Source organism: Rhodamnia argentea, chromosome 8, assembly GCF_020921035.1.
Source record: "Rhodamnia argentea isolate NSW1041297 chromosome 8, ASM2092103v1, whole genome shotgun sequence".
NCBI lineage: Eukaryota > Viridiplantae > Streptophyta > Magnoliopsida > Myrtales > Myrtaceae > Rhodamnia > Rhodamnia argentea.
Genome location: NC_063157.1, coordinates 1708913 through 1727499, shown reverse-complemented (window position 1 = coordinate 1727499; position 18587 = coordinate 1708913). Strand labels below are relative to the sequence as shown.

Genomic DNA, 18587 nt, shown 5'->3' with positions numbered 1-18587 from the left:
AAGAGCAGACATATTTGGATATGCTAGCCTGGAGAGAGAGAAGGGGAGATCCGTGTCAAGACAGCAAACGGGACATAATCAAAAGGCTTGCATAGCTTGTGGGCAACGAAACTTCTCCGAGTATCTGCCATTAAAATCCACCACCCCAAACAAAAAAAGAAGATTTTTTTTCTTTCTTTTTCTTGTTTCCACCATCAAGAATTCACAAAACAGAGACTTCAGAAAGAAGATTTTCAAGAAATGTGGGCAAGAAGAGATCACAGAAATATCTGCATTACTTATTGATGTGTTCGTCTCTGTCTAAAGTTCCCAAGTCGCTTTCCCTTGTTTTACTGTCCTGTGCTGCGAACACAGAGAGAGAGAGGGTCCGGTAACACGGAAAAGAAGAAAAAGTGAAAAGAAAATGGCAGAGGGTGCTCTGCTTTCATGAGTCTCTTCTTCATCCCTTTCTTCTTCTGTACTTCTGCAATCCAAAAGGGTCTCGCCAACACGAATCCTCTCTTGTTTTGGCAAATTCCTTCTTCAGAGACTCCGATTTCGCTTCCTCTGGTTTCTGGGTTCCCCTCCCCCTTCCCCCCCTTTCTGCTTCTTGTTTGTATGAGTCTCTGCAAGCTCTAAAAATCCCACCAAGTTTCAGCATCAGCTTCCCAGTTTCACGTTTCGGTCACTTTCTTCACTGTCCCTTTGGAAATTCGCCTCGAACTTCATGCATCGCATCCGCGGAGTTCACATTCTTCACCAAATTTAGCTTCCCACTCGTCAGAAGACATGGGTTCTTCGCAGACGCGTCTTCTGATTCCCCTCCTCTGCTTGCTTCTTCTCCACATTGATCCTCTCCGCTCGTACCCGACGCCCATGAACTGTACGGACACATCTCGCCTGTGCACATCGTTTCTAGCCTTCAAGGCCGAGCAGAACGAGACCCTCGGCGTGATCCAGTCCATGTTCGACGTATTGCAGTCGGACGTAACCGTGGAAAACTCCAATCTTGACTACGTGTTCGTAAAAAAGAACTGTTCTTGCTTGTCCACGATGAGGAAGTACGCCACCAACACCACCTACACCTTGAAATCCGATGAAGGGTATGTTTACGACACCGTGATCGAGGCCTACGACGGGCTTGCGTTCTTGCCGAATTCGACGCGGAGGGCGGACGCCGGCGCGGTCGTGTCCCTGAGGTTGTTCTGTGGGTGTTCGAGCGGCTTGTGGAATTACTTAATGAGTTACGTGATGAAGGAAGAGGATAGTGTGGAGTCATTGGCCAGTAGGTTTGGTGTGAGCATGGCTAGCATTGAGCAAGCGAATGGGATTAGTAACCCTGATAATGTCACCGCCGGTGATCTCTACTATATACCCCTCAATTCAGGTAATTTCCTGTGTTTCCAATCTGATTTTGGTTCTGAAGCATGAGGGAAAGTGGAGTTGTGGCTTCGTGAGTCGGAAACGGCGAATTCTGCCTGACGTGTGCGCATTCGATTGCAGAAATTGACTTTAATTGTTTGATGCATACGAGTGGTGATCATGTTCTCGGCCAATTTCCAAATGATGAAGTTGTTTTTCGCCTTAAGTTTCTTGCCTATGTTTCAAGCTTGTGATCGGTAGTGGTAGCAGTTAATTCCAGTGTGTGAAGTCCTGGTTCGCAGGTTATACTAACACGGTGTCAAATTACTTTGAGCTAAACACAATGTGTCGACACTTCTTACAGCCTGAACTAATGTGTATGAAGATGTTGCCTTATCTCTGGATGTTGCCTTATCCCAGATAGATGATTTCTGGGACTAAGTAATCTGACTGACTGTATTTAAGTAGGATCCACGTGCGATTTTCTCATTGGGATTTTGATTTATTTCCAGTCTTTGGTTATGCAGCGAAAATTTTACACTGTAGACCTTATGATTGCTCTACGTTGTTAATTTCATTGTTTGATTCAATGCTGCAGTTCCTGGTGAGCCTTATCCATTGGAGAATGACGTTACTCCAGCCCCTGCTCCGGCACCATCTGTGGAGAGCATTTCAGGTGTGTATGACGTATCTGAGTTCCAGTATTGGGCTGCACATAGGTAGCTATTCCGTGTTTCCTTTTCCTGGTTATTTTCTGCGTCCTCTATTGGTGAACATGGGAGCATCATATGCATAGGGATGGATCACTTAGAACTGAATTATTTGAAGTGATTTTTGTGCACGATGCAGGGCAGAAGAGTTTTGAGAGTAAGAAAACTGCATATTATCTTCATATATTCCAAATAAATTTTCAGTTGACACAAAAGCATTGTTTATATTTCTGGAAGTAACTTCTTCTCCTTCATGGATAGATATTCTTGATATCACTGCCAATTTTGTTATTTTTCCATTTTGAGGAACAGGATCCGAATTCTGCTGTGGAAGCAAACATGAATTGTTCCCTTTATTTGGTCTTACGGGGAGCTTCCTCTTACTGATCTTATCTTCCATATGGCATTCCCTTTTTGTGCATATCACTCTGATTTCTTTGACTTTGGACTTCGTAGATAAGAGGAATTGTGATGTAATTGCCTATTATTTGTTTGCAGAAAGTAAAGAGAACCACAAGGCTCATGTACCATACGGCTGGATAATAGGGAGTTTGGGGATTGGTCTTGGTGTTATTGTAGTATGCGTCGTTGTTTTCATTTCACTGAGGTCATCAAGCTGCTTTACTGAAGCCCGAGGAAATCGCGGAAAGGATTGTGATGAAAAAAGTCCACATAAGTTTCATATCCTTCGGAACCCAAGTTTCCTTTGTGGTTCAGGAAGATATATCTGCTGCAAACCAGGGGATTGGAGGCAAACCAATGGGGAACCCAGTAGTCACCAGATAAATATTCCAAAAGGTACCGCACTTTCTGTCGCCTCTGTAGCCTACAACTTAAATTTCCTCTAGAGTTGAACACCATTAAAGTGCTTGTGCTTTCTCTAGATTTCTTTTGAATTTTAGCACATAAATTTGCAAAATATGATAATGCTGAAAGTTGTCTTCATCTTCTTCCCCAGTTTCATCGAAATTGGTGCCACAAGCAACTTCAATTCTCTCAGGCAATTGAATGATGTGGATTGGAGACTTTTATTTTATTTTAATGATTGGAACCTTCTTTTGCCCAAGCAACTATTTCACCCATACTTTCTTCAAGTTTTTGTGGTATTCTCTTCCGTTCATATGCTAAGGTGCTTCTTTGTTTTACAGTTCTAGGAGCTGATGTATTTGATGTTGAGAAGCCTGTAGTTTTCAGTTATGAAGATGTCAAGTTGTCAGCTGATGGATTCTCTGACGCTAGCCTTCTTGGCCATGGTACATATGGTTCTGTCTATCACGGAGTGTTGCATGATCAGGTACACAACCACCTGATCTTAATAGCAAATGCTCTCACTCATAGGGTAATGCTCTTTACCTGAAAGCTCTCTCGTCTGTTAAATTCTTTTAGGAAGTTGCAATCAAAAGAATGACTGCGACAAAAACGAAAGAGTTTCTGGCAGAGATGAAGGTTTTATGCAAAGTCCATCATGCAAATTTGGTAAGGTCCTTTCTGCATTGAAATAAGTAAACATTATTCCCTGTCTGAATCTTTTTCATTCAGTTTGGAGATGGTGCCGCTTTGGTTTCTGCAGGTGGAGTTGAGTGGTTATGCAACCACCAATGATGAGTTATTCCTTATTTATGAGTATTCGCAGAAGGGTTCACTGAAGAATCACTTACATGACCCACAGAGCAAAGGTAACATTGTGCTTGATGCCTTGTGCTGTTGCATTCGCCTCATTTGGTATTTTCTGCTTGATGATATGTTCTTGTCCATTCTATCGACCGTACTTGGAGAAGTAGAAGATTTGGTTCTTGTGCATTCTGATGCGCTCAATATGTTGTTACACATTTCAGCTAAGACCTGTCTGTCTTGAGTTTTTGATGATGTGCAAACACCATTGCTAGGTCATACTTCGCTTGCATGGGTTATGAGGGTACAGATTGCGCTTGATGCTGCTAGAGGTCTAGAATACATTCACGAGCATGCTAAGAATCATTATGTTCATCGAGATATCAAGACGAGCAACATCTTACTTGATGGTTCCTTTAGGGCAAAGGTATTTTTGTTTTGTGACTTTCTTAATGAGATCCCATTGGCCATTTGATGCATCTTGCCTACTTAAGTGCTTTCCTCTTGCTTCTGTCAGATTTCAGATTTTGGATTGGCAAAGCTTGTTGGAAAAACAGGCGAAGGAGAAGCCACAGTCACAAAAGTTGTCGGGACATTTGGTTACTTGGCTCCGGAGTAAGATTTCAGACTTTTATGTGGCCACTCTGTCCCTTCATAGTCAGCTGTGTATTGATTTTGCTGGTGGTTTCAGGTACTTGAGTAATGGCCTTGCCACTACCAAGAGCGACGTTTACGCATTTGGTGTTGTCCTTTTCGAGATCATATCTGGAAAGGAGGCCACAATACGCACTGAAGGCACAGGGAAGACAAAAAGCACAGAAAGACGTTCATTGGCGTCCATTGTAAGTTCTCGTGGAAAGTTCTCCGGCACATATCCGGTCTTGATATACAGTTTGTTCAATCGTAGATTATGTTGTATACTTGAATAGAAATTTCTACCTTCTTTCTGAAATTGGTCTTGAGTCATCATTCTGTTGGCTTGGCCATTGGCACGACTCAATTTAGGAAAATTATAGTGTTCTGCAGAACAAAAAAGATTGGCCGTGAATTGTACTAATCATAATGCTAACACAACTGCAGATGTTAGCAGCTCTTAGGAACTCACCAGACTCCACGAACATGTCAAGTATGAAAGACTGCATCGATCCCAATCTGATGGATTTGTATCCCCACGACTGTGTATACAAGGTAATTTGCAGTGGCCTTGCGATCTTATACAATTCTTTATGAGGCATTTACTAGCGTCACAAATGGTGTAAAGCTATGAAGCATCACCGTGACATCACAAGGTTACTATACATGGTCTGGAAAAGAACTTGAATTCTTTTCGCACCTAACTAGGCTCATGAACTTCAAACAACGGAGTGTAAAATGTGCTTGGGATGGTTTCTCATAGAAACTTTTGGTGGGGCTCTTTTATTAGATGGCCATGTTGGCGAAGCAATGCGTGGAAGACGATCCCATCCTAAGGCCGGACATGAAGCAAGTCGTGATTACCCTCTCTCAAATTCTCTTGTCATCGGTGGAGTGGGAAGCTACTCTTGCTGGTAACAGCCAAGTGTTCAGTGGCCTCGTGCAAGGAAGATAGTGAGGGTTCAAAAAGTCTCTCATGTCCATGGCTTAAGGGCGCCTCTCGTGACTTCTTTGAGCCGTGCGTGTATACGAAAGGCGGATACGGACGGCTCTTTCTATATGTCCTATTGTTCGTTCTTGCAAGTCTTAATTTTTTCTCTATCTAGGCATATTATCATTCGGATGTATTAAATCTTTTTTGGCAGGAAAATTAGTTCTAGTGTAAATTGTAACTGTGATGTGAGGACGAGTTGCCCTGCTTATTTATCAAGCGAGCTGTTTTGTATTGTTGATGTGAATATTCACCATCAAGTGAGTTTAAATATCGTTCTTGACCCATGTTGCCATCTCTAGTTGTGCGGATTCTGGTATCCTCAGATTACTTTCAGACAGAAACAGTGCTTGGGGATTCATTTAGATAAAAGTTCACAATAACGTGCAGTTTTGAGGATTGAAGGAATATGCCAATAGGTTTATTGTAGATCAACTATATGTACAATCTCAAGTGATGATCTTATGCACCGATCATCATGGCTGAGATCAGGTATTGATTATGAATATAGAATTATCCAGTTGATGAACTATATAGCTTATCCTCATCACCTCTCTATCCCAGCGCCAAGGCCGAGTGCCTATGATTTACTTGCAAAGTGAAGCCAACACACGGCGTGGAGGGTCAAACGACCTCCGAGAATGGAGGACAGCCCAGTTGTCCAGCAGCAAGATGTCGCCTTTCTTCCAGGGAATCGCGACGCACTCTTCTTCGAGGATCTTAAGACAGACGTGCACCACGTCGCCAGGCAAGGGATTGCCATCGCCGAACGTCACTGCCTTCACGGGGTCGTTCCTTGCGTCTTTCCAGCCAGTGTACGCTGCCACCATGCTGTTGAACCAGATCTTGCGGTTCCGCGACTCATCGAGTTTGATTGCCGGGATCGGACCCATGATCGTCTTGACTCCGTCTTCTGTCCACTCCAGCTTCATACCCAACCCAGCAGCTCTGGCCAAATGTTTATGAGAGGTTAGAGTGAATTGCAGATAAACGTGTACAGATCAAGAAGGTTACTGAAAGTGATACATTTTAAATACAAGAAAGACGAAGGGTCGAGGCAACAATTACCCAGATCACTCTTCACAAAATTTGAGAAAACAAATCACAATGGCGGCTCGATTAGTCGCCGAGTAGAATCATGTCTACACAACCATGAAAGTTCTAACAAGCACAAACCTTTTCTCGGCTAAGCTCTTGTCATCGGTCAAGAATGTCGATTTCCATCCGCGGCCGATCGGGGAAGAGGGATCGTCCTCTTCCCCTAGTACCCGAGTGTAGATCAATCCATGCTCTTCCAGCTGCCGCACGAAATCCGGGTACTTCTCTCTCATCCTTTCGTAGATGACATGGCTGAGCACAATAGGCGTCTCTCCGCCGCTCCCCGGTTCAACTTCGCAGAAGAAGAACAACTTGGATGGGAATTCAGGAACCTGTTGATGATGATGGGATTGACTCATTAAACAAGGACTGACGTACTGTAAGGAAGCAATAATTCTGAACATTAACAGAGGATAAAGGGGACTAAGATCTTACAAGCTACAGAGACAGCAAAAGTATAACATCATAGTAATTGGGAAGAAGGATAAAGAGGAAAAACCATAACCATCGTGACGATTGTAGCTGTTCAGAGCAACAAAAATATTTCCTAAAACTGATTTTTTTTTTCAGAAAAAGCTGACTTTTTCAACGTTTCCACTTTCCCAAAAGATGTTAACAGAGCAGTCAATGAAATCTACACTCGGATCACACTGAAACCGGAAGCAAAAATACCTCGTCACGATCAAGTATGTTAATCGAAGAAACCGCAAAAGTCTCAGACCCACTGATGTAAATTATAGGAGCAGAAGATTGGATTTTTTTTTTTTTTTTGGGGTGTGTGTGTATGTGTGTTGGGGTTGGGGGTTGCAGGGGGAGAAGAGAGAGTGGGTGACTTGCCTGAGCCATCTCATGGTGGAAGGGGATCTTCTGATCGGGCGGCGACTCGTTGGCCGTGAAGACCCGGCCTACTACATTGGTCCTCGGGGCGGCTCCCCCGACGTACGGCAGCTCCTCGTACCCGAACGCCTCGACCACGTCGTTGAAGTCGGAAGCGGAATTCACCGGGAAGCCCCGGAGCAGCAGAGCCCCGGCCTTGTGGATGAGAGACTCGAGGTACGGCTTCTGGGTCTTGATGGCTTGGGTCAGAAGAGAAAGTGAGGGTCGGATCCCAGCGTTCGGAGCTAGGACCGAAGGGAAGAGGACGCCGCCGCACGATCTCTGGTGAGGCAGGTGGGTCTCTGTGAAAAGAGTCGACTCCGCCATGGTCGGGGCTTCGTTCTATTTCGCAGTAGTCGTCGTTTCTGGTTTTGTGATTCCTGGATCGAGGATGCGTCGTGTGCAGAGTTTGCACTGGTTTGTCCAGAGCGCTTCGTCTCGAGGATGACGACGAAGGTCCGTTGCCTGGCCGCCATATGTCGCCCCCCTGGACGGTTTCTGCGACCAGGTTCAGAAATTTTGGGTGATCATGGGCTCGGGTAGAACTCGGCCCAATCCATAGAAATTAGTGAACTTCAATGTAATATTTGCCCTCCTATTCGAGAACCGAAACTGGAATTCAAAAAAAGCACAACCTCAGTCACTTGCAGAGACTCACAGAAGAGAGAGAGAGAGAGAGAGAGAGAGATGCAGAGAAGCCAAGCGCTAAGTGGAAGGAAGGCGTTGAAGGAACTGCCCAACAACTGCAACAATGGCTACGCGGTCAACGACTTCGCGAAGAGCGCCAGAGCGAAGTGCAGCTCCAAACCATCCGCGAATCCGAGTAAGAAATCGCTCCCTCCGTCCGCGCCCATGGGTATTGACAACCACAAGTTCGAGGATGGAGTACGAGAAGAGGACGAAGGGGACGAAGGGGACTCGCTCGACCGCTTGCTGCTCGTCCAGTCCGATCTCTCCAGCGTCGTGCATCGGGTAATGGAATGAGAAAGATGATTCCTTTTCTTGGCCATTTCGCTGTGCGTGGACAACCCTAGGTTTGGGCTATATGACCTACTTGGCTTCGGTTTGTCTGCCCGTGGATCTTAGTCGGGAAGTGGGTTTGGAGCAGTTCATGGGTTGGAATTGGACTGTTTCCTGTGATTCGTGTTGGTGTCGATTGCTGTTGGGTCTCACTGTGTGGTGACAAGACTGAAAGGAAGTAGACCAGGTGTTCCCCATGAACTCAAGTGGCACGAGATGATGAAAATATAGGCTAATTTTTGCTGGCTCTTCAGTTGTGATTAGTCTTTAAGGTCTCAAGCAACACCCGACAATGTTATTTAGGTTTCTGAGTATATGAGGAGGATGACATTGTGGTGTTTGGATTCGCCGGGCATTGGATTGTCAGGGAGGATGAGGGTGGAATTTGTTGTGTGGTGAATTTGCTTGAACTCTGGGTGAAATCTGCAGTGGAGCATAATCATAGGAATGATTCAAGTTCGGGATCGTCGACCGTACTCGGAGAAGTAGAAGATTTGGTTCTTGTGCATTTCGATGCGCTAAATATGTTGTTACATGTTTCAGCTGAGACCTGTCTGTTTGAGTTTTTGATGATGTGCAAATACTGTTGCTAGGTCATACTTCGCTTTCATGGATTATGAGGGTACGGATTGCGCTTGATGCTGCTAGAGGTCTAGAATACATTCATGAGCATGCTAAGAATCCTTATGTTCATCGAGAAATCAAGACGAGCAACATCTTACTCCTTGGTTCCTTTAGGGCAAAGGCATTTTTGTTTTTTCTGACTTTCTTAATGAGATCCCATTGGCCATTTGATGCATCTTGCTGACTTAAGTACTTTCCTCTTGCTTCCGTCAGATTTCAGATTTCGGTTTGGCAAAGCTTGTCGGAAAACAGGCGAAGGAGAAGCCACAGTCACAAAAGTTGTTGGGACATTTGGTTACTTGGCTCCGGAGTAAGATTTGAAACTTTTATGTGGCCACTCTGTCCCTCCTTAGTCAGCTGTTTATTAATTTTGTTGGTGGTTTTAGGTACTTGAATAATGGCCTTGCCACTACCAAGAGCGACGTATACGCATTTGGTGTTGTCCTTTTCGAGATCACATCTGGAAAGGAGGCCACAATACGCACTGAAGCCACAGGGAAGACGAAAAGTACAGAAAGTCGTTCATTGGCATCCATTGTAAGTTCTCATGGAAAGTTCTCCGGCACATATCCATAGTCTCTTCAATCTTAGATTATATTCTATACTTGTATAGAGATTTTAGACTTCTTTCTGAAATCGGTCTCAAGTCATTATTCTCTTGGCTTGGCCATTGGGCATGACTAAATGTAGTAAAATATGCAGAAAGATGGCCTTGAATTGTACTAATCATAATGCTAACACAACTGCAGATGTTAGCAGCTCTTAGGAACTCACCAGACTCCACGAACACGTCAAGTATGAAAGACCGCATCGATCCCAATCTGATGGATTTGTATCCTCACAATTGTGTATACAAGGTAATATGCAGTGGCCTTGCGATCTTATACAGTTCTTTACCAGGCATTTATTAGCGTGACAAATGGTGTAAAGCTATGAAGCATCACCGTGACATGACAAGATTACCATACATGGTCTGGAAAAGAATTCAAGCTCTTTTTGTGCCTAACTAGGGTCACAAACTTAAAACAACGGAGTGTAAAATGTGCTTGGGGTGGTATCTCATAGAAACTTTTGGTGGGGCTCTTTTGTTAGGTGGCCATGTTGGCGAAGCAATGCGTGGATGATGATCCCATCCTAAGGCCGGACATGAAGCAAGATGTGATTACCCTCTCTCAAATCCTCGTCATTGGTGGAGTGGGAAGTTACTCTCGCTGGTAACAGCCAAGTGCTCAGTGGCCTCGTTGATAGTGAGGGTTCAAAAAATCTCTCATTCCCATGGCTTAAGGGCGCCTCTCGTGACTTCTTTGAGCCATGCGTGTATACGAAAGGCAGATATGGACGGCTGTTTCTATACGTTCTATTGTTCTTTCTTGCCAGTCTTAATTTTTTCTCTATCTAGTTGCATTATCATTCGGAAGTATAAATCTATTTTGGCAGGAAAATTAGTTCCAGTGTAAATTGTAACTGTGAAGTCAGGACGAGTTGCCCTGCTTTTTTATCAAGCGAGCTGTTCTGTTTTGTTGATGTGAACAATATCGTCCTTGACCCATATTGCCATCTCTCGTTGTGCGGATTTTGGTATCCTCAGATCACTTTCAGACAGAAATAGTGCTTGTGGATTCATTCAATTAAAAGTTCACAATAACGTGCAGTTTTGAGGATTGAAGGACCATGCCAATATCTTTATTGTAGATCAATTATATGTACAATCTCAAGTGATGATCATATGCACCAACCATCATGGCTGAGATCAGGGATTGATTATGCACTAGAATTGTCCAGTTGATGTGCTACATAGCTCATGCTCATCACCTCTCTATCCCAGTGCGAAAGCCGAGTGCCTGTGATTCACTTGCAAAGTGAAGCCAACACACGGCGTGGCGGATCAAACGACCTCCGAGAATGGAGGACGGCCCAGTTGTCCAGCACCAAGATGTCGCCTTTCTTCCAGGGAATCGCGACGCACTCTTCTTCGAGGATCTTGAGACAGTCGTGCACCACGTTGCTGGGCAAGGGATTGCCGTCGCCAAAGGTCACTGCCTTCACGGGGTCGTTCCTTGCGTCTTCCCAGGCAGTGTACGCTGCCACCATGCTGTTGAACCAGATCTTGCGGTTCCGCGACCTGTCAAGTTTGATTGCTGGGATCGGACCCATGATGGTCTTGACGCTGTCTCCTGTCCATTCCAGCTTCATGCCCAACCGAGCAGCTCTGGCAAAATGTTTTTGAGAGGTTATAGTGAGGATGTCTCTTTAAACCATTGCTGAAAAACATGTACAGATCAAGAAGATTACTGAAAGTGATACATTTTAAATACAAGAGAGACAAAGGATCGAGGTAACAATTACCCAGATCACTCTCCACAAAATTCGGGAAAACAAATCACAATGGTGGCTCGATTAGTTGCCGAGTAGAATCATGTCTGCACAACCATGTAAGTTGTAAGAAGCACAAACCTTTTCTCGGCTAAGCTCTTGTCATCGGTCAAGAATGTCGATTTCCATCCGCGGCCGATCGGGGAAGAGGGATCGTCCTCTTCCCCTAGTACCCGAGTGTAGATCAATCCGTGCTCTTCCAGCTGCCGCACGAAATCCGGGTACTTCTCCGTCATCCTTTCGTAGATGACATGGCTGAGCACAATAGGCGTCTCTCCGCCGCTCCCCGGTTCAACTTCGCAGAAGAAGAACAACTTGGATGGGAATTCAGGAACCTGTTGATGATGATGGGATTGACTCATTAAACAAGGCCTGACGTACTAAAAGGAACTAAGAGCCTGTTGATTTTGTTCTCCGAAACAAAAAATAATTAGAAACATTTTTGGTAACGCAAATAATTCTGATTTTGATTCTGCTCTCTCGAACACTTTTGGACAAAAAATAAGAATAAAAAAAAGTTGGTTAAAAAAAAAAAGAACACTTTTGAGAAACAAAAAGGCAATCATAGTCTTCTCTCACTTTTGTCAGGCGCCCATAAGGCGTGGGCCGGGTCAACCCGACCCCGTCCGGATAATTTTTTTAAAATAAAAATTTGGAAAATTAACAAAAAAAATTTAAAAAATAAAATGATCAAAAAATAAAAAAAATGAAAATTCATCAAAATTCTAAAAAAATTGGAAAAAAATCAGAAAAAATTCGAAAAGTTCCAAAAAAAATCTCAAAAACTAGGATATGGGTCATGTCAACTGGGCAATCCTATTTTTGATGATTTTTCCTTCCGATTTATCTCAAATGATGATTTTCCCCCTCATAGGCAAATATTACCAAAAAAATTACGAAAATTCTAAAAAAATTTGGAAAAGTAGGAAATAAGTCAATTCAATTGGCCAATCTTGTTTTTGGTGATTTTGCCTTTTGATTTTTCCTAAGCCCTGCCTGATTTATTGCCGAAGTACCATACCGCATCGGTGATCATTCACATGGTATCCAAGGGTAAAACCGACAGAGACCGATTTTATTCATTTTGAGAAAGAAAAGACAATCAGAGCAATCTTTTTCATTCTTGACATTTGCATAACCTCAAAAGAAGCATGAGAAAACAATAATTTTAGCGTATTATGCTTTCAAGGAGCGAATCTAAAGCATACCTATCATACCTATTTTGGTCAAAAAGATACCATGGTGTATGAGGATCGCAATTGTGAGGTTTGAGGAAAGTCATCAAATGTGATTATGAAATTATCTGATTTAAATGACAAATTGAGAAGAGAAATTATTTTCAAGAACAAAAATTTTGTACGATTACCAAATGCATTTCCGTTCCAAGAATAGAAGTTTTACGTAGTTATCAAACACGTTCTGATTTTTTAAAACTCATTCACAGAACAGAATTTTTTATGCATAAACGTTACCAAACAGGCTCTAATACTCCTGAACATTAGCAGAGGAATAGATAGAATCCATAGATATAGAGAGTAAAAACCATAAGCATCGTGACGATTCTAGCTGTTCATAGCAACAAAAATATTTCCGAAAACTGATTTTTTTTTTTGTCAGGAAAGGGTAACCTTTTTAACGTTTTCACTTTTCCAAAGAACGCACTCAATGAAATCTACACTCGAATCACGCTGAAACTGGAAGCGAAAATACCTCGTCATGATCAAGTATATTAATCAGGAACCGCAAAAGTCTGAGACCCTTTGACGTAAATTATAGGATCAGAGGACTGTGGTGGAGGAGGAGGAGGAGGAGGGAGTGAGTGACTTGCCTGAGCCATCTCATGGTGGAAGGGGATCTTCTGATCGGGCGGCGACTCGTTGGCCGTGAGAACCTGGCCTACGACCTTGTTCCTCGGGGCAACTCCCCCGACGAAAGGCAGCTCCTCGTACCCGAACGCCCCGACCACGTCGCTGAAGTCAGAAGCGGAGTTCACCGGGAAGCCCCGGAGCAGCAGAGCCCCGGCCTTGTTGATCAGAGACTCGAGGTACGGCTTCTGGGTCTTGATGGCTTGGGTCAGAAGAGAGGGAGAGGGTCGAATCCCAGCGTTCGGAACTAGGACCGAAGGGGTGAGGACGCCGCCGTACGATCTCTGGTGAGGCAGGCGGGTCTCCGTGAAAAGAGTCAACTCTGCCATGCGTAATGTTCAGAGTTCGCACTGGTTTGTCTAGAGCGCTTCGTGCCGAGTATGATGACGAAGGTCATGCGAGTGCCCGCCATTTGTAGTGAAGCGTCGGGCTGTCTCCCGCGCGGAGAAAATATTCGGTGATTGTCTAGTACCACTCATACATGCCGTCATTTATCGCGAAGCGTCGGGCTTTGTCCCCCCACACGGAGAAAATAATCGGTGATTGTCTAGTACCACTTACAATATATAATTGGCGACCAATTATATATTGCTTGTGAGTGATACTAGATAATCATTGAATTTTCTCGACAAAGTCCAACCAATTATATGTTGTTTATGAGTGATACTAGGCAACCACCGAATATTTTTTCCATGTGGGTGGACAAAGCCTAATGAATTATATATTGCCTGTGAGTGATATTAGGGAATCATCAAATATTTCCTGTGGGGACAAAGCCTGACGTTTCGCGACAAATGGCGGCCAGGCACTCGCAGGCTGATGTGGCACAAATTTTTTGTTGACAACCAATTATATATTGCCAAGTGTCAATGACGTGGATATGAATTAAAAATTTCATTCTCTTTTTTTTCTCTCTCTTGTGCTTCGTTCCCAGCACTCCGCCGGTGGCCATGGACCTCAGATTTTCAGCCGACGAGTCCGCCGATGGCCATGGCCGAGCCACTCCCTCTGTCGTCGTGGCGGCTCGCAGCCGTGCCACCCACGAGCACATGTCGCCGAGGAGTCCACCGGCTCGCGTTCGACATGTGCACGCGGCGGCTCGTCCGTCGTGCTGTCAGCACATGAAGCAAGAACACGGGCAAGGCATGGAGGAGAGAATTTCCCTTTGGAGCCCATACATCTGGTGGGAGGGGATTCTCACTCGAGAGTGCAAAAGGAATAAATCTCCAGGCAGACATCATGAGCCGGCCATGAGAAAAAACGTGGAGGATGCCTGGAGGCAAACGGAGGAAATCTGGGTTCATCTTCCCTCTGCTGTTCAAGTCGATTGTTGCAGCAACACGAGATGGAGGTAGGCGGACAATGAGAAGGATTCTAGGGCGATGTCCTTTGGGGCTCCAATCGAGATCTGGAAGTCTGGGTCCTTGCGGCCAAGGATCCGTCGTCGATCTACATCTCTCTGTCATCGCTCGCGTCCAAGGCTCCAGAGATTTGGAAATTTGGGTGCTCGCGGCCAAAGTTTCGTCGTCGGCGTCACCTAAATCCCTCCGTCGAGCCTTGGCCGCGAGTGATGCCCATGAGAGGTTGCTTTACTCTCCATAGATCTGGAGATCTGGACGAGTCTGACGAGCACTGGCGGGGGCTTGAACACGTGGCTGAGGATGGAGGAGAGCTCGCGGGTGGTCGTCGGTGGCTGTGAATGGAGGAGATGGGGTCCCTCGCCGGTGGTCTTTGTGCTTCCGACGGAGGAGATGGGGGAGACCAGAAAAATTCCAGCTAGATTTTTATATTTTTAATATTTGTCCAGATCATCCACACGTGTCAAGTTGTGATTGGGTTTCACCAAAAAAGCGTGCCCCGTCATCCTGTAACGTGGTACTAGACAAGACAACCACGGAATATTTTCTCGGCTGGACAAGAACGGGTTCTGCGACCCGGTTCAGAAATTTCGGGTGATCATGGGCTCGGATAGAACTCGGCCCAATCCATAGAAATTAGCGAAATTTAATATTATGTTTGCCCGCCTATTCGAGAACCGAAACTGGAATTCAAAAAAGCACAACCACAGTCACTTGCAGAGACTCACAGAAGAGAGAGAGAGAGAGAGAGAGAGAGAGATGCAGAGAAGCCGAGCGCGAAGTGGAAGGAAGGCGTTGAAGGAACTGCCCAACAACTGCAACAATGGCTACGCGGTCAACGACTTCGCGAAGAGCGCCATAGCGAAGTGCAGTTCCAAACCATCCGCGAATCCGAGTAAGAAATCGCTCCCTCCGTCCACGCCCATGGGAATCGACAACCCCAAGGTCGAGGATGGAGTACGAGAAAAGGACGACGGGGACTCGCTCGACCAGTTGCTGCTCATCCAGTCCGATCTCTCCAACGTCGTGCATCGGGTAATGGAATGAGAAAGATGATTCCTTTTCTTGGCCATTTCGCTGTGCGTGGACAACCCTAGGTTTGGGCTATATGACCTATTTGGCTTCGGTTTGTCTGCCCGTGGATCTTAGTCGGGAAGTGGAGTTCATGGGTTGGAATTGGACTTTTTCCTGTGATTCGTGTTGGTGTCAATTGCTGTTGGGTCTCACTGTGTGGTGATAAGACTGCAAGAAAGTAGACCAGTTGTTCACCGTGAGCTCAAGTGGCATGAGATCGTGAAAATATAGGCTAGTTTTTGCTGGCTCTTCAGTTGTGATTAATCTTCAAGGTCTCAACACCCGACAATGCTATTTAGGTTTCTGAGTATATGAGGAGGATGACATTGTGGCGTTTGGATTCGCCGGGCATTGGATTGTCGGGGAGGATGAGGGTGGAATTTGTTGTGTGGTGAATTTGCTTGAACTCTGTGTGAAATCTGCAGTGGAGCATAATCATAGGATTGATTCATGTTCCACCGGAATGTTTATGAACCTTTTCCCTGCTTCACTTGAAAAATGTACTTCCCAATGATTTTTGTCCCTTTTCTTCATGGAGAGCTTCATTGGGATGTTCTCGTTGTGTTGCTATGACAGTCAGGATTTAGCCAACCTAGTGATGAGTTTTTCACATAAAACTATACTGTCCCAATTCCATTATAGACTCTTTTCCTTTTGGTAATTAATGATTGCATTCAATGCTTTTTCCCAGGTCGATGAACTTGTGGCCCAAGCATTTAAACTCCAAGAAATGAGCAAGCAGGGGAAAAAAGAAGTTGAGTCTTTGGCACTCTTCCTGTCCGAAATGCTGTCGTCATTGAAGGTCTGATTGTCGGGATTTCTTATGGTAGAATTCTGTGGGTATACTGTATTCCCCAATCAAGCTGCTGATAATCTTTGTCTGCAGCCATGGCCTTCCAGATTGCAGAAGGCTTTCTCCAGTCCTCCCATCGAGCCTACGGATGCGGTAGAGCCGTCTCCGGCAGTCTTAGCTTCTCCTGTCCAAGACGATGAAAGCATTGTTATTGAAAGCCCAGAGCAAGCCAAAATGGATTCACTGATTTCTCCTTCTCCTCTTGTATCCTGGCGTGCTGATTGTACCGTTGAAAGAGGTAGGCAAGTGTTCATGCTCACACCTTTGCCAATATCAAGAGCATTGTCATCCACATGCCAGGAATCATCTAGATCTCTACTGGAGAAGATAACTTCGGCCACTGCTCCACCACCTTCACTTGCTCTACCTCAAGAAATTAAAGACGACTCGCTGAAAGATGTGGCTATACATCCAACGCCAAATAAACCCTTTGATACTCTTGTGAGAAGGAAGGACAGCACTGAAGAGCTGGGTTTTGTTTCTCCAGTGGTGCTATCAAAGAGGGACTGCTCCTTGCTCATGATGACACCTTGCTTTAAAGTGTCACCACCGAAGTCCTGTTCATTGCTCGAACCCATCTCTGAATCTTCTCATTGGGGAAATGCTAATGTCCGTAAGTCAACTCCATATCCTGTGGGATTGAATAACTACAGTTTGTCAGAATTGTCGGAATCCTCTGGCGACGGAGCTTCAGATGGTCTCGCCATGAGGTATCCAGAGCTTCAGGGGACACGACAGGATATTAAACTGGGAATTGGGTTGGAGAAAAAGGCGTCTTCACCAGATTGGTGTATTTCTCCCCCCAAGTCTTGTATTTTGATGGAGCCCCCTGATGAGAAACAGCTGACTATTGCAACAACTAATGGCCAGTTCACAAAAACCATACCTCTTCTGGCCCAGCAAGCTGACTCTCTCTTGTCACAAGGAAATGCTGTTCTAGAAAGCCATCGAGCGATTGAGAAATCTAGAAAGCAAGGTTTTTTGTCTTATAAGCTCTTCTGAAAAAGGATCAAAGTAACACAGGCAATATGCCTATGAAAAGATATGGAATGATTTTTCTTTATTTATTTTTTATTTTGCAGAACCTGTTGGCAGCACCATGGCACTCATTGAAAATACTCCAGTTTGGAAGGAACCGGAGAGTATCCAGATGGGCAAAAGACCAGGCGAAAACACACTTAAGAGAGAACTGTGGACGAAGTTTGAAGCGGCGTCTTCTTGTGGTTTCCGGGTCAACAGCTCGACACTGTTAGAGACAGAAGGGAAAGGATTTATTGATAGATTAGATGAGGTTTCCCTTGGTGGAGGAAGTCCAGCTCTGGGGGCCTCCAGCTGACATAAAGTATCCCTGGAAATTTTGACTTGTAGATTGGGTATCTGTGTTCTTTTGCTTCGATGGCCTTACTGGGAGATTTTATGCCTCCACAGCATCAAATCCACAGTGAGAAAACACGAGAGGACGAGAATAGCCATGGATCTGCTGTCTCAGATTTTGCTCTTACTGTATCTTGCAGGTTTCTTAGTCAACAAATGGGATGCGTTACTTGTTGTCTGTTTCATGTACAATTTCCGACAGTTTGATCAATCGTGATGGCATTTTCTTTTGGGTGGCCTAAGGGGTCTATTATTACCATTGCAAGTAGTTGAAGGTATTGCAGCTGAAGGGCGGATAGGAAAATGTAGCGGTTCTTTAATTCTTATATTTAACTCGTTTGGCAAGACTCTGCACAAGCTTTTAGAAAGATGTAGATGTATCCCATTGAGTACCCTGTAGCGTCTGTTCCCGTGAATGTGTCTTGATAGATCATTTCTCATGATTCTCCCAACATTAGTTTTTGCTTTCCCTTAAATGTGTCAGGAACGAGTTAGGGATTCCTCTAGAGACTTGGTTGTGTTCTCGGTAAAGTGATCTGATTCGTTTCAATTTCTACAATACAATCCTTAAGACTATGAGGCTGTCAGTTTGTTTATTTCCTGGCCTTCAATCTGCTGGCTCATCGGATGCTCAGTTCTGTTTGGCCGCAAATCTAGTTCATACTTCCGCAAAGATGATATATCCTCTCCATTCTATAGCTAGTAAAGAGCTGCAAGTGAATGCTGAGGAGCTGTAAACTGAAAAAAAAAATTATAGTAAAGGGAAAATTAAAGAGGTTCTAGCCA

At 44.7% G+C, this 18587-nt stretch overlaps 4 protein-coding genes across 6 annotated transcripts; 2 read left to right on the top strand and 2 right to left on the bottom strand.

Annotated features, from left to right (window-relative positions):
- The first annotated feature begins 405 nt into the window (after positions 1-405).
- LOC115738092 (lysM domain receptor-like kinase 3) lies at positions 406-5573 on the top strand. Its single transcript, XM_030670597.2, has 11 exons — positions 406-1366; positions 1940-2017; positions 2550-2849; positions 3200-3345; positions 3438-3527; positions 3622-3727; positions 3938-4089; positions 4180-4277; positions 4354-4504; positions 4743-4850; positions 5086-5573. Exons 1-11 carry the CDS (start codon positions 769-771, stop codon positions 5248-5250), a joined length of 1992 nt encoding a protein of 663 aa, XP_030526457.1. The 5' UTR covers positions 406-768; the 3' UTR covers positions 5251-5573.
- Positions 5574-5664: 91 nt separating this feature from the next.
- LOC115738096 (clavaminate synthase-like protein At3g21360) lies at positions 5665-13471 on the bottom strand. 2 transcript variants are annotated; one of them, XR_007199477.1, is made up of 4 exons: positions 13106-13471; positions 11359-11612; positions 10702-11113; positions 5665-5784 (listed from the first exon to the last, which is right to left on the bottom strand). XR_007199477.1 is itself a non-coding variant. In XM_030670605.2 (3 exons), the coding sequence occupies exons 1-3, from the start codon at positions 13469-13471 to the stop codon at positions 10753-10755; spliced, it is 981 nt and encodes a 326-aa protein (XP_030526465.1). In that variant the 3' UTR covers positions 10566-10752. The 2 variants fall into 2 exon arrangements, 1 of the variants encoding a protein (XP_030526465.1); XM_030670605.2 differs by lacking the exon at positions 5665-5784 and having other exon boundaries at positions 10566-11113.
- On the bottom strand, positions 5853-7740 carry LOC115738095 (clavaminate synthase-like protein At3g21360). Its single transcript, XM_030670604.2, has 3 exons — positions 7222-7740; positions 6463-6716; positions 5853-6234 (listed from the first exon to the last, which is right to left on the bottom strand). Exons 1-3 carry the CDS (start codon positions 7585-7587, stop codon positions 5874-5876), a joined length of 981 nt encoding a protein of 326 aa, XP_030526464.1. The 5' UTR covers positions 7588-7740; the 3' UTR covers positions 5853-5873.
- Positions 7890-17979, top strand: LOC115738094. Of its 2 annotated transcripts, none has more exons than XM_030670602.2 (4): positions 7890-8232; positions 16266-16376; positions 16461-17403; positions 17510-17979. In XM_030670602.2, exons 1-4 carry the CDS (start codon positions 7948-7950, stop codon positions 17761-17763), a joined length of 1593 nt encoding a protein of 530 aa, XP_030526462.1. In that variant the 5' UTR covers positions 7890-7947; the 3' UTR covers positions 17764-17979. The 2 variants fall into 2 exon arrangements, with proteins under 2 accessions (XP_030526462.1, XP_030526461.2); XM_030670601.2 differs by lacking the exon at positions 7890-8232 and adding an exon at positions 14276-15535.
- The last annotated feature ends 608 nt before the right edge of the window (positions 17980-18587 follow it).